The sequence below is a fragment of the Saimiri boliviensis genome, chromosome 1 (genome assembly GCF_048565385.1).
Source record: "Saimiri boliviensis isolate mSaiBol1 chromosome 1, mSaiBol1.pri, whole genome shotgun sequence".
NCBI lineage: Eukaryota > Metazoa > Chordata > Mammalia > Primates > Cebidae > Saimiri > Saimiri boliviensis.
The window spans coordinates 234,019,091-234,045,349 of NC_133449.1; the positions used below are offsets into that span (position 1 = coordinate 234,019,091).

General features: G+C 39.0%; 1 protein-coding gene across 1 annotated transcript in view; it reads left to right on the plus strand.

Moving 5' to 3' along the window:
* Positions 1 to 26,259, plus strand: part of ANKRD31 (ankyrin repeat domain 31) — a 188,008-nt gene that overhangs the window by 72,903 nt on the left and 88,846 nt on the right. Inside the window, exon 12 of the mRNA XM_074384703.1 lies at positions 23,498 to 23,642. Coding sequence (XP_074240804.1) covers positions 23,498 to 23,642 — 145 coding nt within the window. The remainder of the gene's footprint in view (positions 1 to 23,497; positions 23,643 to 26,259) is intronic.

A 26,259-nucleotide genomic window follows, 5' to 3' on the forward strand; every position in this document is an offset into this window, starting at 1 on the left:
GAATGTTTTAGTCCCAATATGTGAGCAAGAAACCCATCCTAGAAAGTGTAGCCCTGGATACATCTGTCCTATTAACCCTGTAGGGGAGTGTTTAGTGGGAAAGACAAATAATTGAACTGAATAGTGTGGGTCTATGCAATCTAGTTGCCTGTGAGAAATGGCTTGTTCTATTTCTTCAATTTCCCTTTTTGCTGCAGGAATTAAACAGCTGGGAGAATCTAAGGCTGCATTGCTTTTTAAGATAAAAACAGGTTTTGCAGCTTATCAGTTGTAATATCCAAAGCAGGGCAAAGCCAGTAAATATCACCTAGCAATTTCTGATAATCATTTAAGGTATGTAAATTGCTAGTATTTAATTTAACCTTTTGAGGTCTTACTGACTGGAAAGTTAGTATGTATCCAGGATATTTCCAAGGAGAAGGCATCTGTACTTTTTCAGGTGCTATGATTAAACCTCTTAACTGTGTATTCTTTATGACGGAGGCATATAAATATACAATTACTGATTCTGTTGGGGTGCCAGTAATACATCATCTATAAAATGAGTAATCTTGCAATTGGGAAATTCTTTTCTACTGGGAAGTAAAGCCTTATGTACGTGATAGTGATACATGGTAGGACTATTCAGCACTTCTTGAGGAAGCACTTTCCAGTGAAGTCAACAAGCTGGCCTTTCATTGTTGATAGCTAGTATTATAAATTTTTCTCTGTCCTGTTCTGCAAGTGGAATAGTATAAAAACAGTCTTTTAAGCCAATAATGATTATAGGCCAATCTTGAGGAATTGTCACGGGAGAAGTGAGGCCCTGTTGAAGGGCCCTATAGGTTACAGATTAGCATTAATAGCCCGTAAGTCATGCAAAAGTCTCCATTTGCCAGACTTTTTGGGAATGACGAAAATGGGCAAATTCCAAGGGCTGATAGATGGTTCTCTATGACCAGCTTTTAATTGCTCCTCAACTAATTCATGGACTCTCTGTAATTTCTCTCCCTTCACAGACCACTTTTCTATTCAGATAGGATCTTGAGAAAACTGCTTAGTAGTAGGCGAGGGATAATAACAGTGGTCATTATTAGAAAGGGATCTACAGACTACCCCCCATTGGGCTAATAGGTCCTGTCCCCAAAGAGTAACAGGGGTGGGCATTATCAGAGTTTGTAAAACTGCCTTTCTTCCTTCTGAATCGCAGCATGTTAGGAGGCACATGCTCTCCTTGGCTGTGTGTTCCTCCCTGATGCCGATATTTTGTTTCTGAGTGACCCAAGGCCAAGTTTCTGGCCAGTTTTGATCACTAATGATTGAAATATCGCCCCTGTGTCCAATAAGCCAGTAAAATTTTTATTTCCATTTTTTTATTTTTATTTTTTGAGATGGATTCTTGCACTGTTGCCAGGGCTGGAGTGCAATGGCATGATCTTGGCTCTCTGCAACTTCCACCTCCCAGGTTCAAGCAATTCTCCTGCTTCAGCCTCCCAAAAAGCTGAGATTACAGCCCCCCACCCCCACAACATCAGGCTAATTTTTTGTATTTTTAGTAGAGATGGGGTTCGCTGTGTTAGCCAGGCTGGTCTCAAACTCCTGACCTCATGATCTGCCTGCCTCGGTCTCCCAAAGTGCTGGGATTACAGGCATGAGCCACTGTGCCCGGCCCATTTCTAATTTTTAAGGTAATCTTGGGTCTCTGATCACTGATTAATTGGTTCCAATATACTTCTGTGGCTCCCATGCTTTCAAAACTTCCCTTTCCCCTTTCTTTTTCCTGGGAGTTGGGGACCCAGTATGGTAAAAGAAGTAACTATGCTATCTTTTTCCAGGGTGAAGAATATGCAGATGTTTACATTCTATCATTATTAATATCTCACCTTGATAATCACTATCAGTAACCCCAGTGAGCACATTAATTCCTTTATTAGATAGGCTCAATCACCCTAGGACTAATTCTACTGTTCCCAGAGGCTATGGGCCCCAGATCCCTGTTGAGTCTTCTCCTTCTTTTAGCACTAATTCATTGGGGCAGAGTAAGTCCAGTTCTGTGCTCCCAGTGGTGGCTGCTCTGAGATAGAGGACTGTGGGCTTTCCGTCTGTCCAAGGAAAGCCGCTGGCATTTCCCCAGTTGGGAGTGGGGCCTGGGGAAAGCCCCTCATGAAGTTTTCCATCTGATTACCTATGGGTTGCCACTTTTATCAAATTTATACCTGCACTGATTTCCCCAGTGTTTACCCTTTTTACACTGGGAACATGTAGAAGGGGGTTCTTTCCTTGAGTTACCTTGATTTCTATTATTGGGACATTTCCTCTTCATATGACCTGGCTCTCCACATAGAAAACAATTAGGGTTTCTCTCCCTTTTTACTTTAGGAGGTCTTAGTGCCATAGCCAATATTCTGGCTCTGTGTATTTCAGTCCCTACCATTTGACATGCTTGTATTAGTTCCCTGACTGTAGCTGCCTTTCCTCTGATTGCCTGTATCACTAGCTGGCAATCCACAATTAGTGTTTTCATAAGTCAACTGCAGCAATAAGATATCAGTGCCTGGGCATGACTAATTTGCCTCTTAATTGCCTGAGTTAACTGATTGATAAACTCAACATATGGTCCCTGAATCCCTTGCTGAACATTTATAAAAGATCCCTGTTGAACTCCACTTTCAGGAATTTGGTCCCAAGCCCTGAGAGTGCACAAAGACAATTGTGCATAGGCCTGAGGATCAAAATTTAGTTGTTGTACATCACCATGTGTGCCCCTCCCCTGGAGCATAGCAGTTGTTATGTTTTGCCAGCCAATTGATTCCGGTTGGCTTGTTGTTTGCACAACTCATCATATTCTGTCCTCCAGAAAGTTGTTTTAGTTAGCATTTACCAGTCCCATGGGGTCATATGGAAGTTATCTGCCAAGGCTTCAATCATTTCTTTCATAAATGGGCAAGTGGCTCCATTTTCTTTAATGCTTTTTCTTAGCTCTTTATAAGCATTAAAAGAAATGAGTTTGTGTACTGGATTGCCTACTAGGTAGGCTAAAAGCTCCCGTTCTAATGGTGTTTGCCTAAGACAGGGTCCCATAGCTGAAGCATATCCCTTGTCTTTTTTCCAATGTACTGGAGCAGGGGGGCAGGCAAAACCTCTGTTTCTTCTTTGTTATCTTGGCTCAGTGATAACAGCATGAGGGATAAGGAGGCAGTAAGGTAGTTGGTGGTTCCTCCTCCCTCCCCTTTTTAGGCTCGTCTGTGTATAATGGGGCCAGAGCCACCCTAACCAAACCTGTAACATTAGAGATGTTACTGGGACCCATTCCCTTGCACATGATGCTGTTTAAGATTTCTCCCCACTTGTTCCCAGATCTCTACGCCTAGCATGCCTTCTGCTAGGAACTATGGGTTATGGAAGACAACAGTTTGCATTAGGTCCCTTAATTGAGCCTCCGAAACCGAAGCTGCACTGGCTTTAAGCAGCTGTTTCAATACTTTTATATACTGCTTCTATTGTGCTGATAACTGTTGTCCCATGATGAAACCCTATCCTGAACAATTCCCTCAAACTTGGTAATCCCAAGTGGGTACCAATGACTTACTGACTTACTGACTTATGGACTTACCGACTGCACAGTCTTCTTCACCTTTGTTTTTTGAGGATTCTGTCACAATCCGCTATCTGTTACAGCGTTCCTCACTCAGGGCACCAACTCTTGGGTCTGACCCGCAGACCCTGATTCAGCGAAAGATGAACAAATACACTCAGACACAAATATCCAGTGAAAGAAGGCTTAGGGGTCCTGGCAACTCACAGACATTGAGGAGGGTGCTGTAAAGAGTCAGCAGCTGTGACCCTTACCAACTGGCACTGTGGGCATTTTATTCAGTATAGATTTAATGACAGAGGCTTTGAGTCAATACACTTGTGGATAATTAACATGGTTTCCTTCCCTGGAGAGAGCAGTCCTACAAATAATTAAAAGCCAGGTTCATAGGCCTGAAGCAAACACTATTTGTGGATAATAACATTGCTGACCCCCCAGTAGAGAGCAGTCATGCACCTGTGGATGTTCAAAGGTTGGTCTTAGGACCACAAGCTCTGAGTAAACAAGCTCTTTAGATAAACTCCCTTACATTCCTTTCTGCCTAATTGCCTCTGGGTAAGAACCACCACCTTTGGCTCATTCTTTCCTGAGGCTTTTGCAAAAACCTTCTGGCCTTCCAAGAAGGTTTGTGTCCTTTTCTCTCTAATTTTTCTCATATGATTTCTCCCACCACCCTGACCAAACCCCTGCAGACATGTGACAGTGTGAATCCTTTCTCTGTCAGAAAGCAGAGAAACCTCATGCCAAAGCACTAACCCCATAGCCCATTTGTTCCCTCATTTTTCAGGGCTGACCTGTACTGATCAAGAGACTTTTCTTCCTTTGAGTAATGTGAGCCCTGAACATTTTAATTTTTCTTATTTTCTTTCCTATTTGTTCCTTTGCCTCACTTCTAACTTGGCTGCCATCCATTTATTCCTTACACTCTAGCATTGGCTGTCTCCTATTTGGACTTTGCATATATTCAGTAATCTCTGGTTCCTTCAATTATGTTAAAGGAACCAAAGACACAGGCCTCTATCCACAGAATCCAGTTTCCCCACTTACTGCATTCCTTCTTGCCATCCTCCAGTCTCTCTGTGGTTCATATGCTCCTGGCACCATGGCATATCCTGACTAATGGTGAGAGAAAAAGAGAATAACAAGACAGGAGTGGAAGTCTAGAGAACAGTCATGAAAATTAAAAGCAAATACCAGTAGGTGTTGTGACGTGAGGCAAAGCTGACCAGAAAAATGGCCTGGGCCCTGGGTATTGGATTGCTCAAATGCCTTTGGTGTCACAGGAGTAAAGTTGTCAAATGGGAAAGCTTTGGGAACCCAATGCTTGTCCTAGTACCTGGAGAGTGTGAGCTTCTTTAAGCATTCCAGAGAGTTGAAGGAACTACAGTGTTATCTTATAGGTCTTAATTGTTATGTTGGAGAGATTTAAAAGATAATATACTATTTTTTTAAAGTGAAAAAGCAGTAAAAAAAAAAATCCACATCTTATCGTTCAATTAATTTGAAATATCCATAATAGTCAAATCTATAGAGACAGATTAGGGATAGGAGGTAGAGTGGAGAATGGTGAGTGACAACTAATGGTTAAAGGTTTCTTTTAGGGGGAATGAAAATGTTTCAAAATTAGATTGTGTGATGGTTGTACATCCCTCTTAATATACTAAAAAACAATAAATTCTTTTCTTTAAATAGGTAGACTATGTGGCATGTGAATTACATCTTAAAACTGTTAAAAAATAAATACACTTTTTAAAGAGTGGAAAAGTTGGAATTTGAGAATTACAGATGATCAGCCCAGTGTTTGTCATTTGAAAATCTGCAACAGGTTATTAAATATATGGTTGGAAGACATAGGCAAGAAAGTAGTGATCTTTGGGAATCATAGGCATCACTAAGAACAAGTCATGCTAGACTAATCTTTATTTATCTTTTATTAGGTTTACTTTGTAGTAGGTAAAGGAAATGGCATTGAAATAAGCTATCAAAACTTTAACAAAGCTTTTGTTTGAAGTATCCTGTAATCTGTGAGTTGGAGAGATTTGTTGGCATTGATACTGGGATTCACCTATATTGAAAAAATAGGCCAGGCACGGTGGCTCAAGCCTGTAATCCCAGCACTTTGGGAGGCCGAGGCGGGTGGATCACGAGGTCGAGAGATCGAGACCATCCTGGTCAACACGGTGAAACCCCGTCTCTACTAAAAATCTAAAAAATTAGCTGGGCATGGTGGTGCGTGCCTGTAATCCCAGCTACTCAGGAGGCTGAGGCAGGAGAATTGCCTGAACCCAGGAGGCGGAGGTTGCGGTGAGCCGAGATCGTGCCATTGCACTCCAGCCTGGGTAACAAGAGCGAAACTCTGTCTCAAAAAAAAAAAAAAAGAAAAAATAGTCCTCAGACATGGTGATTATTCATTTTGTGTGTGTCTACAGTGAATTCCTTTTTTTTTTTTTTTTTTTTTTTTTTTTTTAACAAGAGTCTCCCTCTGTCATCCAGCAATTCTTGTGCTTCAGCCTTTTGAGTAGCTGGGATTTACAGGCATGTACCATCAGGCCTGGCTGATTTTTAGTATTTTCAGTAAAGGTGGGGTTTCACCAGTTTGATCAAGCTAGTCTTGAACTCCTGGTCTCAAGTAATGTGTCTGTGTTGGCCTACCAAAGTGTGGGATTACAGGCATAAGCCACCGCACCTGGCCTTGCAGTAAACTCCTTTCTTGTGAAAATTGATTACACATTCTATTTTGTGATAGAACTCTGGACTGTTTGGTTAGAACATGGGCTGATTTTGTTATTGGAGTATTTTGAAGAAATCCCTGACTTCATACTATTTTACCCATAAATACTTGAGCCTACGCCTTTAACAGATAAGGAAAAATTTTTCACACTCACAATATTATTTCACCTAATAGAATTAAGTTTCTTTATATCATTTAATCTCCAGTCTATATTCAAATTTCTGAGGTTTTCTAAAAAAATGTGTTTTTATGGCAAGTTTTAATTTGACTTAGAATACCTCAAGCTTCAGACATCATATGTATTTGTTATGTCTCTTAAATGTGTTTTAATCTATAAAGTGTTTTCTGTATTTTATATAGGAAGGGTTTTATGTCTCCTGTTTGTTGAAGAAAGTGGCTTGTCGTATAGAATTTCCCAAATTCTGGATTTGGCTTATTTTATCTTTGTGGTATTGTTTAGCTTGTTTATTCACATATTTTCTGTAAATTATTATGTTTTAATGAAAAATCTACTTAGAGCCCACAGAACAGGTGCTGGGTATCCTCATTACTATTGGATGTTATTGCTTTTATGCATTTTCAGTGAAATATTTCCTTTTAGAAAGGAAAAAATATCATGAGTTCATACTGATATTTTCATTTCAGACTCCATAGTACAGATTTATACTTAACTATCTCTACCTACTCATATGTCTTTTTTTAAGCTAAACATTTGTTTCTTAATACACCAATTGAATTATTTCTTTATCATCTAATATACTTACAATATTACTATTAACAATACCAGTATTACTACTAACAAATGAAACTACTATTTTGGTAGTTCTTTTTCTATGTTCCATCAAGGATGAAAAGTCAGAATACTGCCTTTTGAAGTACAAATTGAATATTCTTTATTTGAAATGCATGGGACTAGAAGTGTTTAGGATTTTGATTTTTTTTAATTTTTATTTTGGAATATTTGTACTTTAAACCTTTATGATCAAATGGTACATACCATGGAAGTAGGTACAACAAATTATAGCTCTGAAATTACAAGACATTAAATTGGCTGGGAGTGGTGGCTCACACCTGTAATCCTAGCACTTTGGGAGGCTGAGGCGGGAGGATCACCTGAGGTTAGAAGTTTGAGACCAGCCTGGCCAACATGGTGAAATCCTGTCTCTACTAAAAGTACAAAATCAACAAGCTAAACAATACCACAAAGATAAAATGAGCCAAATCCAGAATTTGGGAAATTCTATAGGACAAATAAGCCACTTTCTTCTACAAATAGGAGACATAAAAACCCTGTAGCCAGGCGTGGTGGTGGGTGGCTGTAATCCCAGCTACTCAGGAAACTTGAACCCAGGAGGTGGAAGTTGCAGTGAGCTGAGGTCACCTGGGCAACAAGAGTGAGACTCCATCTCAAAAAAAAAAGACATTGCATCACAACAAAGGACACAATCTAATGGGAAAAACTATAAAATGTCAGGAGAGAAAAATGCCATATCACAGAGACAGTATGAGCCAAATCCCTTAAAAATTACCCTGACGCAGCAACCTAAAAATTCTTATTTTCAAAATACTTTACATTGGGAATTTAATCCTAGCTAAGGAGATTGAAGACAATGGTAGATACAATTAAATCTATAATTCATATACAAGCCATGTACAAGAAAAACATAAAGAATTTATGCCTGGATACTCACATTTTGTTCAGCAAAGAAAATGCATTGGTTTCTTTCAGGAGAAGTAGATTTATAAGGAGGCTGCTACAAGAGCTGTGGTGTTTATCTCTGGAGGTTTTGTGTCAAATTCAGACTCAAGGAGCATGAGAAAAAGGTATGGAGGAAGGGAAAAGGCAGAAGCTAGAGCCTTGCTCTTCTGGAAATCCAGTTGGTGATCCCAAGGCAGTGAATACATTACTTTGGCAGTAACTCATACTTTCGCAGTCTGTTAACCAACTATCTACACTTAGCAATTTCCTCTGTAGCCCAATACTTGGAATTCTGAAGCCTGCTTATGTATGCTCTACCTTTAAAAAAGTCTCTACTCACTGAAGAGTAATAAATGACTTCCATTGAGTATCCACTCAACCTACTTTAAATCTACATTTAGGTTCTGTATCAGTTATCTGTTGCTACTTAACAAATTACCCCAAAACTTAAAGTTATAATAAACATTTATAATCCCACAATTTCTGTGAGTCAGGAATTTCAGAGTGGCATAGGCGAGTGGTCCTAAGGGTCTCTCATGAGGCTGTAGTCAAGATTTTGATTGGGAACACGATCAACTAAAAGTTTGACTGGACCTGGAAGATCTGTTTCTAAGGTGGCTCACTCACATAGCTATAGGCAGGAGCCACATTCATTGCCACACAGAGCTACTTGAATGTCCTCACAATATGACCCTTGGCTTCCCTCAGTGTTAATGAATCATGACCAGAACAAGAACAAGCAGGAAGCTACAATACTTTTTAACATAGCCTTAGAAGTCACATACTGTCATTTCTGCCATATTCCATTTGTTAAAAGCAAGCTACTAAAACTCTAGCCTGCACTCTTCAGGAGGGAAATAAGGCATCTACTTTTGGAGGTAGGAATGTTAAATTTGTAGCTATATTTTAAAGCCACCATGCATTGTTAACTGGAACAAGAAGAGAAATTTCAGTAAGGGGCTATCACAGTCTTTACTTATTTAGCTTAAACAATACTTAAAGCTTGCCTATGAATTTTCACCTTTGATCATACTATCGAATCAAGTACTTTCCTCCCTCTAGAGTCAGCTGACTTTCTTATATAAGAAGTTAGTAGGATAGAGAATACAATTCTTTCAAGTACAGGTTAAGCATCCCTAATCCAAAAATCTGAAATCCAAAACTTTTTGAGTGTTGACATGATGCCGTGAGTGAAAAATTTCATACCTGATTTCATGTGATGATTGCAGGCAAAACACTGGCATACAACATACAATTTATTCAGTCACCTTAAGGGAAAAAGACCCTTTTAGCTCCCTTCAGCTGCAGTTCAGCTTTTCTGGACATGCCCAGATTCCATCATGCAAGTGCATTCACAAAGGGTTATAATATAGTTTATGTTCAGACGAGACACACCAACAACAGGTTCCCCACGATGCCCCACACGGGCCTAAGACCTAAGTGCATTACTCACTGTGGGTTTTTTGCTTATTCTCTGCTCTGTGGTGTAAATATATTATTTAAAGTGTCAAAAACGCCTGCATCATACCCATAGGGTAGTGCAGATATTCCAGAATCCAAAATTCTAAACACTGATAGTCGCAAGCATTTCAAATAAAGAATATTCAACTTGTATTTCAAAAGACAGTATTCGGCCGGGCGCGGTGGCTCAAGCCTGTAATCCCAGCACTTTGGGAGGCCGAGGCGGGTGGATCACGAGGTCAAGAGATCGAGACCATCCTGGTCAACATGGTGAAACCCCGTCTCTACTAAAAATACAAAAAAAAAAAATTAGCTGGGCATGGTGGCGTGTGCCTGTAATCCCAGCTACTCAGGAGGCTGAGGCAGGATAATTGCCTGAACCCAGGAGGCGGAGGTTGCGGTGAGCCGAGATCGCGCCATTGCACTCCAGCCTGGGTAACAAGAGCGAAACTCTGTCTCAAAAAAAAAAAAAAAAAAAAAAAAAAAAAAAAAAAAAAAAAAAAAAGACAGTATTCTGAGTCTTCATCCTTAATGGAATATACTCTAAGAAAAAGAACTACCAAAATAAACATCATTAGTAGTTTCACTATTAGTAGTAATACTGGCATTGTTAAGAGAAATATTGTAAGCATATTAGATGATATATTACTTTTTTAAGTAATTCAGTTACTGTATTAAGAAACAAATGTTTGGCTTAAAAAAAGGCATACAAGTAGGTAGAGAACCAAAGTTAAGCATAAATTTGTACTATGAAGTCTGAAATGAAAATATCAGTATGAACTCATGATATTTTTTTCCTTTCTAAAAGGAAATATTTCACTGAAAATACCTAAAAGCAATAACATCCAATAGTAATAAGCATACCTAGCACCTGAGCTGTGGTCTCTAAATGGAATTTTTATTAAAACATAACATGAGAACAATATGGGAGAAAACTGCCCCCATGATTCAGTTATCTGCCACCAGGTCCCTCCCACAACACTTGGGAATTGCAGGAGTACAATTCAAGATGGTGGGAACACAGAGCCAAACCATATAATTCCGCCCCGATCCCTCTCAAATCTCATGTCCTCACATTTCAACACCAATCATGCCTTCCCAATAGTCCCCTAAAGTCTTAGCCCATTTCACCATTAACTCAAAAGTCCACAGTTCAAAGTCTCATCTGAGACAAAGCAAGTCCCTTCTACATATGAGCCTGTAAAATCAAAAGCAAGTTAGTTTTTTCCTAGATACAGTGGGGGTACAGGCATTGGGTAAATACAACCATTCCAAAATGGCCAAAATGAAGGCACTAAAGGCGCCATGCAAGTCCAAAATCCAGCAGGGCAGTCAAATCTTAAAGCTCCAAAATGATCTCCTTCGACTCCATGTCTCATATCCAGGTAACGCTGATATAAGAGTTGGGTTCCCATGGTCTTGGGCAGCTCTGCCCCTGTGGCTTTGCATAGTATAGCCTCCCTCCCAGCTGCCTTCATGGGCTGGCATTGAGTATCTGTGGCTTTTCTAGGTGCATGGTGCAAACTGTCAGTGGACCTGCCATTCTGGGGTCTGGAGGACAGTGGCCCTCTTCTCACAGCTCCACTAGGCAGTGCCCCAGTAGGAACTCTGTGTGAGGGCTCCAATCCCACATTTCCCTTCCGCATTGCCCTAGCAGATGTTCTCTATGAGGGCCCTGCGCTTGCAGCAAACTTCTGCCTGGGCATCCAGGTGTTGCCATAATTCTGAAATCTAGGCAAAGGTTGTCAAGCCCCCATTTTTGCCTTCTGTGCACTGACAGGCTCAACACCACGTGGAAGCCACCAAGCCTAGGGGCTTGAACCCTCTGAAGCCACAGCCTGAGCTCTATATAGGTCCCTTGCAGCCATGGCTAGAACAGCTGGAATGCAGGGCACCAATTCACCAGGCTGCACATAGCATCAGGACCCTGGGCCTGGCCCATGAAACCATTTTTTTCTCCTAGGCCTCTGGGCCTCTGATGCAAGGGGCTGCCATGAAGACCTCTGACATGCTCTGGAGACATTTTCCCTATTGTCTTGGGGATTAACATTCAGCTGTTCATTACTTATGCAGATTTCTGCAGCTGACTGGAATTTCTCCTCAGAAAATGGGATTTTTTTTTTCTATCACATTGTCAGGCTGCAAATTTTCCAAACTGTTATGCTCTGCTTCTGTTATAAAACTGAATGCCTTTAACAGCACCCAAGTCACTTCTTGAATGCTTTGCTACTTAGAAATTTCTTCCACCAGATACCCTAAATTATCTCTCTCAAGTTCAAAGTTCCACAAATCTCTAGGGCAGGGGCAAAATGCTTCCAGTTTCTTTGCTAAAACATAACAAGAGTCACCTTTGCTCCAGTTCTCGAAAAGGTCCTCATCTCCATCTGAGACCACTTCAGCCTAGATTTCATTGTCCATATCATTATCAGCATTTTGGTCAAAGCCATTTAACAAGTCTCTAGGGAGTTCCAAACTTTCCCACATATTTCTTTCTTCTTCTGAGCCCTCCAAACTGTTCCAGCCTCTGCCTGCTAGCCAGTTCCAAAGTTGCTTCCACATTTTCATGTATCTTTTCAGCAGCATCCCACTCTACTGGTGCCAATTTGCTGAATTAGTTCGTTTTTATGCTACTGATAAAGGCATACTAGAGACTGGGCAATTTACAAAAGAATGAGGTTTAATGGACTTATAGTTCCACATGGCTAGGGAGGCTTCACAATCATGGCATAAAGTGAAAGGCATTTCTTACACTGCAGCAGCAAGGGAGAGAATGAGAGCCAAGAGAAACGTCTTTCCCCTTATTAACCTATGAGATATCATGAGACTTATTCACTTCCATGAGAACAGTATGGGAGAAACGCCCTCATGATTAAATTATCTCCCACTGGGTCCCTCCCACAACATGTGGGAATAATGGGAGTACAATTCAAGATGAGATTTGGGTGGGGACACAAAGCCAAACCAGACCATCACTCCAGCTCTTTCTTGCCATTTGCATGGTATGTCATTTACATCCTTTTACTTTCATCTTGTTTGTTATCTTTGAATCTAATATGTGTTTCAGAGAGTATATTTTTGTAAAAGAATAACATCTTACCCTCTCTGCCTTTTGATTAGGTTGTTTAATCCACTCATGTTTAATATTGTTATTGATACGGTTAAATTTACACCTGCCATTTTCTTTTGTTTTCAGTCTCTGATCTTTTTGTTCTTTTCCCACATATACTGCTTTGTTTTACATTAAATGAATATTTTCTAGTTTATGGCTAGCCATGTGCAGAAAGCAGAAACAGGACCCCTTCCTGACACCTTACACCAAAATTAACTCCAGATGGATTAAAGACTTAAACATCAGACCTAATACCATAAAAACCTTAGAAGAATATCTAGGCAAAACCATTCAGGACATAGGTGTAGGCAAGGACTTCATGACCAAAACGCCAAAAGCAATGGCAACAAAAGCCAAAATAGACAAATGGGACCTAATCAAACTCCACAGCTTCTGCACGGCAAAAGAAACAGTCAGTAAAGTGAATCAGCAACCAACAGAATGGGAAAAAATTTTTGCAGTCTACCCATCTGACAAGGGGCTGATATCCAGAATTTACAAAGAACTAAAGCAGATCTACAAGAAAAAAACAAACAAGCCCATTGAAAAATGGGCGAAGGATATGAACAGGTACTTTACAAAAGAAGACATACAGGAGGCCAACAAACATATGAAAAAATGCTCATCATCACTGGTCATCAGAGAAATGCAAATCAAAACCACATTGAGATACCATCTCACACCAGTTAGAATGGCGATCATTAAAAAATCGGGAAACAACAGATGCTGGAGAGGATGTGGAGAAATAGGAACACTTTTACACTGTTGGTGGGAATGTAAATTAACTCAACCATTGTGGAAGACAGTGTGGCGATTCCTCAAGGACCTAAAAATAGAAATCCCATTTGACCCAGCAATCCCATTACTGGGTATATATCCAAAGGATTATAAATCATTCTACTACAAGGACACGTGCACACGAATGTTCATTGCAGCACTGTTTACAATAGCAAAGACCTGGAACCAACCCAAATGCCCAATGATGATAGACTGGATAGGAAAAATGTGGTACATATACACCATGGAATATTATGCAGCCATCAAAAACGATGAGTTCACGTCCTTTGTAGGGACATGGATGAACCTAGAAACCATCATTCTCAGCAAACTGACACAAGAGCAGAAAATCAAACACCGTATATTCTTGCTCATAGGCGGGTGTTGAACAATGAGAACACATGGACACAGGGAGGGGAGCACTACACACTGGGGTCTGTTGGGGGGAAATGGGGGAGGGGTGGGGGGGTGGGGAGGTGGGAAGAGATAGCATGGGGAGAAATGACAGATACAGGTGAGGGGACGGAAGGCAGCAAAGCACACTGCCATGTGTGTACCTATGCAACAATCTTGCATGTTCATCACATGTACCCCAAAACCTAAAATGCAATTAAAAAAAAATACATAAATGAATGGACATGATTCAGTTCCACAAAAATTGTATTTACAATAAAAAGATAGTGGGCCAAATGAAAAAAAAAATATTTTCTAGTTTAACAATTTAATTCCTTTAGTGATTTTTTTAACTATATTTTTGAGTTATGTTATTAGTGGTTGCTCTAGGGCTTATAAGAGACATTTTAAATTATCAGTTCAGAATTATGCCAACATATGTCCAGTGATACATAGAATCATTGTTTCCATATAGCAAAATTTCTTTCCCCTATTTTTGTTCTATTACTATTATACATATTATATTAGTATATTTTATAAATACAACAATATATTGTTACAAATATTACTTTATACAATCTTATGTCTCTTAAGCTAAGATAAGGAGAGCATTTATTTATGGAGTTTAGTTTATTAAGCTTGCTATTTTACATTTCTGGTTCTGTGCATATTTTCCTGTAGATTTAAATTACCAACTGGTATCATTGTTTTACTCCAATTGCGATCTGCCTCTTTTTTCTTTTTTTTTTTTTTTGGTAGGATAACTGTCCTAACTTGTGCTTTATTTTCATTTTCAGAATTTGTTTAATAATTTATCTAAATTTTTATTTTTTATTATACTTTAAGTTCTGGGGTACATGTGCTGAATGTGCAGGTTTTTTACAAAGGTATATATGTGCCATGATGGTGTGCTGCATCCAGAACCCCATCATCTACATTAGGTATTTCTCCTAATACTATCCCTCCCCATCCGCCTACCCGCTGCTATCACTCCCCTAGTCCCTCACCCTCAACAGGCCCCAGTATGTGATGTTCCCCTCCCTGTGTTCATGTGTTCTCATTATTCAACACCCACTTATGAATGAGAACATGCAGTGTTTGGTTTTCTGTTCTTGTGTCAGTTTGCTAAGAATGATGGTTTCTAGCTTCATCCATGTCCCTGCAAAGGACATGAACTTATCCTTTTTTATGGCTCCATAGTATTCCATGATGTATATGTGCCACATTTTCTTTATCCAGATTGTCATTGATGGGCATTTGGGTTGGTTACAAGTCTTTGCTATTGTGAACAGTGCTGCAGTAAACGTATGTGTACATGTGTCTTTATAATAGAATGATTTATAATCCTTTGGGTATATACCCAGTAATGGGATTGCTGGGTCAAATGATATTTCTAGTTCTAGGTCCTTGAGGAATCGCCACACTGTCTTCCACAATGGTTACACTAATTTAGACTCCTACCAACAGTGTAAAAGTGTTCCTATTTCTCCACATTCTCTCCAGTGTCTGTGGACTCCTGATTTTTTAATGATTGCCATTCTGACTGGTGTGATATGGTATCACACTGTGGTTTTGATTAACATTTCTCTAATGACCAGTGATGATGAGCTTTTTTTCATATATTTGTTGGCCACATAAATGTCTTCTTTTGGGAAGTGTCTATTCGTATCCTTCACCCACTTTTTGATGGGGTTGTTTGTTTTTTTCTTGTAAATTTCTTTAAGTTCTTTTTAGATTCTGGATATTAGCCCTTTGTCAGATGGGTAGATTGCAAAAAAAAATTGCCCATTCTGTTGGTTGCCAGTTCACTCTAATGATAGTTTCTTTTGCTTTGCAGAAGCTCTTTAGTTTCATTAGATCCCATTTGTCAACTTTGGCTTTAGTTGCCATTGCTTTTAGTGTTTTAGTCATGAAGTCCTTGTCCAGGCCTATGTCCTGACTGGTATTGCCTAGGTTTTCTTCTAGGTTTTTTATGGTTTTAGGTCTAATGTTTAAATCTTTAATCCATCTGGAGTTAATTTTTGTGTAAAGTGTAAGGAAGGGTCTAGTTTCAGTTTACTGCATATGACTAGCCAGTTTTCCCATCACCACTTATTAAATAGGGAATCCTTTCCCTGTTGCTTGTTTTTGTCAGGTTTGTCACCGATCAGATGGTTGTAGTTGAATGGCATTACTTCTGAGGCCTCTGTTCTGTTCCATTGGTCTATATATCTGTTTTGGTACCAGTACCATGCTGTTTTGATTACAGTAGCCTTGTACTAGAGCTTGAAGGCAGGTAGTGTGATATGCCTCCAGCTTTGGGGGATTTTTTTTGGTCTTGCTGAGGATTGTCTTGTCTATGCAGGCTCTTTTTTTGGTTCTATATGAAGTTTAAGGTAGTTTTTTTCAATTCAAAAAAATCAACAAATCCAGGAACTGTTTTTTTGAAAAGATCAACAAAATAGATAGACTGCTAGCCAGACTAATAAAGAAGAAAAGAGAGAAGGATCATATAGATGCAATAAAAAATGATAAAGAGGATATCACCACCAATCCCATAGAAATACAAACTACCATCAGAGATTACCACAAACACCTCTATGCAAATAAGACAGTAAATCTAGCAGAAATTGATAAATTCCTAGACACTTACACCCTCCCAAGACTAACCCAGGAAGAAGTTGAATCCCTATGTAGACCAATAACAAGGTCTGAAGTTGAGGCAGCAATTAATAGCCTACCAACCAATAAAAACTTAGGACCAGACGGGTTCACAGCCAAATTCTACCAGAGCTATAGGGAGGAGCTGGTACCATTCTTTCTGAAACTATTCCAAATAATACAAAAAGAGGGAAGTCTCCCTAACTCATTTTATGAGGCCAACATCATTCTGATACCAAAACCTGGCAGAGACACAACTGAAAAAGAAAATTTCAGGCCAGTATCCATGATGAACATTGATGCAAAAATCCTCAATAAAATATGGGAAAACCAAATCCAACAGCACATCAAAAAGCTTATCCATCATGATCAAATTGGCTTTGTCCCTGGGATGCAAGGATGGTTCAACATCCACAAATCTAAAAACATAATTCAATCACATAAACAGATGAAAGACAAAAACCACGTAATTAACTCAATAGATGCAGAGAAGGCCTTCAACAAAATTCAGCCACCCTTTATGCTAAATCTCAATAAACTAGGTATTGATGGAATTTATCTCAAAATAATAAGAGCTATTTATTACAAACCCACAGCCAATGTCATAATGAACGGCCAAAAGCTGGAAACACTCCCTTTGAAAACTGCCACAAGACAAGGATGCCTTCTCTCATCATTCCTATTCAACATAGTATTGGAAGTTCTGGCCAGGGCAATCAGTCAAGAAAAAGAAATAAAGGGTATTCAGTTAGGAAATGAGGAAGTCAGATTGTCTCTAGTTGCAGATGACATGAATTGTGTATTTAGAAGACCCCATCGTCTCAGCCCCAAATCTCCTTAAGCTGATAGCAACTTCGGCAAAGTCTCAGTATACAAAATCAATATGAAAAAATCACAAGCATACCTATACACCAACAGCAGACATAAAGAGATCCAAATCATGAGTGAACTCCCATTCACAATTGCTACAAACAGAATAAAATACCTAGGAATACAACTAACAAGGGACATGAAGGACCTCTTCAAGGAAAACTAGAAACCACTGCTCACAGAAATAAGAGAGGACACAAACGATGGAAAAACATTCCATGAACATGGTTAGGAAGAATCAATATTGTGAAAATGGCCATACCAACCAAAGTAATTTATAGATTCAATGCTATCCCCATCAAACTATCATTGACTTTCTTCACAGATTTGTTCTGCCTCTTTTATGGTATTATTGTCAAGTATATAACATTTATAAATGTAATATTTATATGCATATTGTTTTATGCCATTGCTTTTTAAATGAGTTAAGGGAATAAGAGAAAATAAATATACAATCATATTATCTCCCATAATTATCTGTATAATTACCATGACTTGTGTGCTTTTTCATGTGATTTGAGTTGCTGTCACTTGCTTTCAGCCCAGTTACCTTTAGTATTTCCTTTAAAGCAGGTCTTCTACCAATAAATTCTATCAGCTTTTGTCTTTTATTTATCTATATATGTCTTTATTTTGCCTTCATTTTTAAAAGATAGTTTGGCTAGATATAAGATTCTTGGTTGACAGTTTTTTTTTTTTTCAGCATTTTGACTGTCTTATCCCATTGTCTGTGGACCTCATTGTTTCTAATAAGTGAAATGCTACTTTTATTGGAGTTCCCATCTAAATGATAAGTTCTTTTTCTTTTGCTGCTTTCATCATTTTATCTTTGACTTTTAACATTTTAGCTTTGATTATGTCTAGATGCGTATCCCTTTGTGTTTATCCTTTTTGGAGTATGTTGTGCTTCTTAGATGTGTACATTAATGCTTTACATCAAATTTGGGAAATTTTCAGCTATTATTTCTTTGATCATTTTTTTCCTGCTTCTTTTTCTCCCTCCTGTCTTTCTGGAACTCCTGTAATGTATATATTGTTATGCTTAATGGTGTCCCATATTTCTCTGATGTTCTATTCATTTTTCTTCATTCTTTTAAACATCTGTTCTTCTGACTGTGTAATATTTATTAATCTGTCTCCAAATTCACTGATTCTTTTCTTCTGCCAGCTTAAACCTTCTGCTGAGGCCTCTGGTGAATTTTTCTTTTCAGTTATTATACTTTTGAATTCCAGAATTTCCATTTGATTTTTTTATACTTTCTGTTTACTAATATTCTTTATTTTATAAATCATTATCACCATATTTTTTCTTAATTCTTTAAACATGGCTTTCATCAGCTCTTTGAACATATTTATAATAGCTGTTTTAGAGTATTTTTCTGCAAATATAGACCCTCTCAAAGCAGTTTCTGCCACTGCTTTTTATCTTGTGTATGGGTCATACTTTAGTGGGTTTTCTTTGTCTCTCTTTCTTTCTTCCTGCCTCTCTCTTTCTCTCTCTCTTTGCCTCTCTCTTTCTCTCTCTCTCTCTCTCTCTCTCTCTCTCTCTTTTGATAGAGTCTCATTCTGTTGCCCAGGCTAGAGTGCAGTGATGTGATCATAGCTCATGGCAGCCTCAAGTTTTTGGGCACAGATGATCCTCCTGCCTTAGCTTCCTAAGTAGTTGGGACAATAGGCATCCACCACCACACCCAGCTTTTCAAAAAATTATTTTTACTTTTATTTTTTGTAGAGATGGAATCTTGCTGTGTTACCCAGGCTGATTTAGAACTGCTGGCCTCTGGTCATCTTCCTGCTTTAGCCTTCCAAATCACTGGGACAGGCATGAGCCACTGCATCCAGCCAAAACTGGACATTTAACATAATGGGTGATAGCAACTATGGATGCTGAGTACCTCCAGCCCACATGCCCAACTTGGGTTGCTTTTTTATTTGTTTGATGAGTTGTAAGTCTGTTTCCCTCACAGTGTGCAGCTTTGTGAACCCTCTTTGCAAAATTGTGTTTTTCTTGTTTTTATCTTTATCCTGGTTTCCAACAGAATACCCTTGGTTCAAGACCATTTATTAGTAAAATACTGATTGGTTAGGGGTTGTGTTTAATCTTCCTGAATCAGAAAGATTTTTACATTTTACTGTTGGATCTGGTGTGACTTATAGACTGTGTTCATTCTTTGGGGAGTTTTGAGTTTGGCCTACATTTAGCCAAGGAACAGTAACTCAGAAGTTTCCTCTTCAGCATTTCCTCAAAGGACATTGCCTTGTATATACACAACATTCTTCTGAACCACCAAGATGGACTAGTTTTAGCCAAGCTCTCTTTGACTATTCCCTAATCTCCTAAACTTCTGACTAGTCTGCCTCTGTTATATCACAGCCATCTGCTACTCTTCACTCCATGCTAACTCTCTATTCCTGGTACTGCCCTTTCTTTTCTATTGAAGGGTAGCATACATTTACAGGTGAGTAGTTTTATTAACCTATTTACTGTCTCTAAAATTTTGGCAGTCTTTCATTTCATTCTGTCTCTTTCAGTCTAAGATGCAGTGCTTTTGCAGACAGCATTTTCAAGAAACCTTGTAAGTTTTCCATATATGTCAAAGGGATTCATGCCATTAGACAACAGTGTTTTTCACAGATCTTTCCACAGGCCCACCTGGCTTCTGTTGAGATGGTTGAATGGGTGTATGAATCACATTCCTACTCTCTTCAGCATTAGCAGAGATTTTCCAGCTACACCCTTGGCCTTTCTACAAAGCACACTTTTCTTACAGGAATCTCCAAGTTTTACCATTTATTTCCAATCCTGATGGACAGAAGTTCCCAAATCATCAAGTTCTGGTTCTTTTTTGCCTAACAGTTCTTTCTTCAATTTATCTTTTTCTCCTCACATTGTACTATAATCACCAAGAAGAAACTAGGTTGCACTTTCAGTGCTTCACTTGAAAATCACCTCAGCTAGACATTTAAGTTTATCACTTACAAGTTCTGCTTTTCACACAACTTGTAGGACCAAGGCTTTCTGGCACTATGTAGCAAAGACCTCCTTTTCTCTAGCTTCCAAAAACATATTCTACATTTCCTTCTGAGCCCTTGCCAATAATGCCTTTAATGTTCATTTTTTTCACCAACATTCTGTTCATGATGATATATGCACTATCTAAGGTGATACAGGTTCTCTCTAATGTGCTCCTCCTGAGTCTCACTGGTAGGATCTCTAACATCAATATTTCTTTCTTTTTTTTTTTTTTTTTTGAGATGGAGCCCCACTCTGGTATGCAGTGACTTGATCTCAGCTCACTGCAACCTCTGCCACCTGGGTTCAAGTGATTCTCCTGCCTAAGCCTCCTGAATAGCTGGGATTACAGGCACCCACCACCATGCCTGGCTAATTTTTGTATTTTTAATAAAGACGGGGGTTTGCCATGTTGGCCAGGCTGGTCTCAAACTCCTGACCTCAGGTGAACCGCCTGCCTTGGCCTCCCAAAGTGCTGGGATTACAGGTGTGAGCCACCATGCCCGGCCTAACATCAATATGCCTACTAATATCTGTTCAAGACAATCCAGGCTTTCCAGTTTCAAAGCCACTTCCACATTTTAAGGTATTTGTTACAGTAGCACCCCACTTTCTGCAACCCAAATCTGTATAGGTTTCCTATGACAGCTATAACCTATTAGCACAAACTGGGTGGCTTAAAGCAGCAGAAATTTATTCTCTCACAGCTCTAGAGACTAGAAATCCAAAATCAGAATCACTAGACTAAAATCAAGGTATCAGTGGGGCTTGACTCCCTCCAAAGGCTGTAGAGGATAATCTGTTACTTGCCTCTTTCAGCTTCTAGTGGCTGGCGGCCTTCCTTGATTTTACCTGCATCACTTCATCCTCTCCCTTGACTTCACATAACCTTTTCCTCCGTATGTACATATAAAATCTCGCTCAGCTTCTTTCTTAAGGATACTTGTGATGGTATTTAAGCCTCACTGAGATAATTGAAGATAAGCCCCTGATCTCAAAATCCTTAATCATATTTGCAAAGATTTTTTTTCCAAATAAAGCTGATATTTACGGGTTCTAGAGATGAAGACATGGATATCTTTTGGTGGGGGTGGATGAGGGGGCATTTTCAGCCTACCAAAATAAGTGTAGGAGGGACTTTTACTTTCCACTTAATATCTTTCTGTAATTTTTAACTTTTTTGGCAATGTGCAAATGTTGCTTTTATGATTTCAAACATGAATTAACAATACACTAAAGGGACATACACACATACATACACACAGATCTCAGTATGAAGTAATTAAAAAGCAGTTTTAAAAGAGATGCAGTATACTTGAGACTACCTAGTTATTGTCTTGAAAGAAAGATATATATCGTCTTTAAAAGCCTGACACAGTGGCTAGGTGCAGTGGCTCACACCTGTAATCTCAACACTTTGGGAAGCCAAGGCAAGTGGATCACTTGAGGTCAGGAGTTTGAGACCAGCCTGGCCAACAAGATGAAACCCCATCTCTACTAACAATACAAAAATTAGCCAAGCGTGGTGGCACACACCTTTTCCAAGCTACCTGAGAGGCTGAGGCACAAGTATTGGTTGAATCTGGGAGGCAGAGGTTACAGTGAGCCAAGATCATGCCACTGTATTCCAGCCCGGGCAACAGAGTGAGACTCTTGTCTCCAAAAAAAAAAAGGCAACATAATGTAAATTTGTGATAATCATTTTACTGTTACAGGAAGATGGGAAAAGTGTACCTGTTGTGTTTGTGAATAATATAAACTAGGTAATATCAAAGGTAAGAGAGAAAGATTCAAACTATTTTAGTAGGCTAGGATGCTTTCTTGTAAAAGGAAATATACACATATTTTTAAATTTTAGGTACATATACTATATAGAAATTAATATCCTTCCTCTCATTCCAGACAACAAACATGGAAATTTAGGCTTCTTTTAGTGTAATGTTACTTAAAGCCTACTCACCATATCCTTCCTGCCCTGTAGTCATTCTTTACTAAACAATACTTTTTAATATTTACTTTATGTAAGATACTAAGATAGTCTTTGGGAATATAAAGACATATATCTGTAGCAAAAGCTTTGAAGCAACTTAAACATTCATTAATAGGGTATTGGTGAAATAAATTACAGTACATACATATAGTAAACTATTATTTAGCTGCTGAAAAGAATGAGGAAGTGTAGTCTACACTGATAACGGAACAGTCTCCAAGGACTTTTGCTGGGAGGTGGGGGAAAGAAGGCAAACTACAGAGTGTATACACTATATGACCACTTGTGTAAGAAAATATATATGCATACATATTATGTATACATACATACATACATACATACCTGTTGGACTAGACTATTGTTGGAAAAATTCAGAATAAACTATTTTTTCCTGACACAGGAAAAAATAATAGGACAGGGGTAGAGGAGTGAAACTTATTTTACATTGTATTTTCTTCTGAGCCTTCTGTATTTTGAACCATATTCATTAATTTCCTGTTGAAAACTAATAAATTATTTTTAGAAAAACATAGTTTCATTCCCAAGAAAGAGTACAGTAGGACAGTTATGAAAGAAACAGGTATAATATAGAGTATATTGAGCAGTAATATGTCTGTGAAAGGAGGGAGAAGTTGTTTTTCTCTGGGCAGCAGTGGGTGGTGGGGCATTGGGGGAGCTCAGGAGAGCTGCATAGGGGAGGTTATTTGAGAAGTAGTAACAGACGGACCACTTTTTCCCCAACCCTAGTCTGAGGCAGAGCAGCAGCGTACAGGTATAGATGGAAGATGTAATTATCTCCTGGAACTTGTTAAATTATATTTACTACAACATAACCCAGTCCTAATTCTTGGTGTATTTGCTAACTTCATTTCGCTAGCGGCTGAGCCACAGACATTTCTACCTCAACCTTTCTTGCCTCCTGCCTTTCTGCTTGCCTGCTTTCCTACCTTCCATCCCCCTTACCTCCTTCTGCCTTTCTTCTCTTCCCTCCTTCTTTTTTCTTTCTCCCTTTCATTCTTTTTTTAGTCTTTTTATAGTAAGAATAAACTCATGTATCAACAAATTAAAATTCAGTAGCAACTACATTAATTCTTTTTTTATTGGATGAGGATTTATAGATAAATCCAAACTGTGTTTTTGAAAGAGATATTTGATGTTTCTTAGAGCTGTCTGCCAGCACACATTTACTGTTATATACCTTGAGTCTGGGTTCCCTTACATGAACAACTTTTTTTTCTAGGTGGCAGAGTTACTTCTTTTGAATGGAGCTGACCCATTATTTAGAAATGGTGATGGAAAATGTGCTTTGGATGAGGCCAAAGATTCATGTATGAAGCGTCTCCTTGAGAGATACATCCCTAAACATCAAAAATGCCTTACATTGGGTAAGAATAAACTGTCCCATTATAGCTATTTGTCATATCAGTAAGTTACAGAAATTTAATTTAGAATTAAAGAATTAAATTTATTTTTCTCATGATTGTTGAGAAAATCCATCCAGTAGTGTCTTTGCTTCATTCTTTTAATAAATCACACTGACTTGTTTGCAAATGCACATAAGATAAAAGGAAAAAGAAAGGTAATCCTTTTCTGCAGGTTGTACATTGCAAACAGTTAAGAAATCTTATAAATTTTCTTTTTCCCAAAATCCTTTGACTAAATAACACGATATTATACAAATTAAATTTGGTTATATAATTTTCAGTGAAAATGTTCAGGATTATTTATATTCATTCCCTAAGAATCTTTTCTTATAGCTATAGTTTTGCCCTCGCATCCACTACTCTATTAAGTTAAACAACAAAAGTACTTGATCTGTAGTTATCAATAAAAAATTATGTAAACATAATTTAAATACATGACATATTCTTTATACTCTCTAATACATTTGTTCAATTTTTTGGTAACATCTGTATGTTCGTATGCTCAGAACTCTGCAATGGCTCTCCCTTTAATCTAGAAGGAAAGCCAGTATTCTTACAATAGCCTAGAACAGGCGTCCCCAAACTTTTTACACAGGGGGCCAGTTCACTGTCCCTCAGACCGTTGGAGGGCAGCCACATACTGTGCTCCTCTCACTGACCACCAATGAAAGAGGTGCCCCTTCCTGAAGTGCGGCGGGGGGGTGGATAAATGGCCTCAGGGGGTCGCATGCGGCCCCGCGGGCCATAGTTTGGGGACGCCTGGCCTAGAAGTTCCTGTATAAGCTGGCCACCCTACTGGTTAACCCCTTTTACTACTACTCTCTACTGCCATTACTCAACTCCAATCATGCCAGCCTCCTTGGCTTCCCTCAGATATGTCTCCCCACCTCCTTCAAGTCTTAGTTCAAATATCGCCTTCTCAATGAGGCCTAGACCACCCTATTTAATACTACAACTGCCCCCTTTCTAACTTCACTGTATTAGTTATCTATTACCATGTAACAATGAATCCCAATATTTAGCAGCTTAAAACAACAAACATGTTTTATCTCATACAGTTTCAGAGGGTCAGGATTCTGGGAGTACTTTAACTGAGTGGTTCTAGACTAGAGTCTCTCACAGGTTGTAGTCATCTCAAGTTGCAACTAGGACAGGAAGATCCCATTTCAAATTCACAAATGATTGTTGGCAGGCCTCAGATCATTGCTGGTTGTTAGCTGAAGGCATTAGCTACTTGCCACATTAGCTTCTCCATTAGGCTGCTGACAACCTGGCAGCTATCTCAGAGCAGGTGACCTAAGAGAAAGAGAATGTACTTAAGACAAAAGCCAGTCTTTTCATAACATAATCTCAAAAGTAATATGTCATCACTTTGCCATATTTTCTTTGTTAGAAGTGAGTCACTAAGTCTGGCCCACACTCAAAGGGAACAGGATTAAGCTCCACCTCTTAAAGGGAAGAGTTTCACCAGGAGGAGTTTCACTGGGCACAGTGGCACCTGCCCATAGTATTAGCTACTTGGGAGGCCGGGGTGGGAGGATCGCTTGGGCCCAGGAGTTTTGGGCTGTAGTAAGCTATGCCTATCAAGTGCACACACAAGTTTGGCATCATTATGGTGACCTCCCAGGAGCAGGGGACCACCAGGTTGCCTATGGAGGGGTGAACTGGCCCAGGTAAGAAATTGAGCAGGTCAAAACTCCGTGATGATCAGTAGTGGGATCGTGCCTGTGAATAGCCACTGCACTTCAGTCTGGACAACATATCGAGACCCCGTTTCTTAAAAAAAAAAAGAAAGAAAAAAGGGAGGAGTTTCACAAAATCTGTGGATATAGTTTTAGAATCATTACACTCACTCCATTCCTTCTAACCCTGCTCTGCTAAGACTTTCCCCATAGCACTTATCACCTAACACATTAGACAGTTGACTTATTTTTTATTTTCTGTCTTTTTCCTCCAGAATCTAAGCTCCATTAAGGAAAGGATCTTTGTTTTGTCTACTGATTAATATTAAAGTGTCTTATACATAGTGGGCATTCTACAAATATTTGTTGAACAAATATTGTGTCAGTCCTCTGAAACAAAAACAAAAACAAATTCCATTCAAGAGATGCATATATGCTTCATTCCTGTTTATTAAACTGTATTTCAATAAAAATTTCCCCAACAGGTATTTTCTCCCAAAGGTTTTTATATATTATTATCTTTAACAACAAAGTCATCTACATTTGTAATTCCCCTTGTGTGCACAGGAAAGTGTAGTCTGAAAATCCTTCCAACCATAAAGTGAGTGGGCCTCCCTACAAATCCTCTAGTTCTCCCTTGATGCTAAAATTTAGGCTGGCAGTGGAAACCCATCCTCTGCAAAAGCTTTGTGTCTTCCTAGGGACAAATAATACAGCTGTGCCTGTTGCCACTTCTTTGATACAAATATAAATTCAAAGTTCTTTGGTGGCAAGTAATCAACTTAGGGCGGAAAAGGGAGTTTCTTGACAGAACAACTCAGGAATCAAAGGAAAAGCTGAAGATCCAGACCTTGGAAAAATCAGAAATAAAAGCAGCTCCAGGGATCTAGGCAACA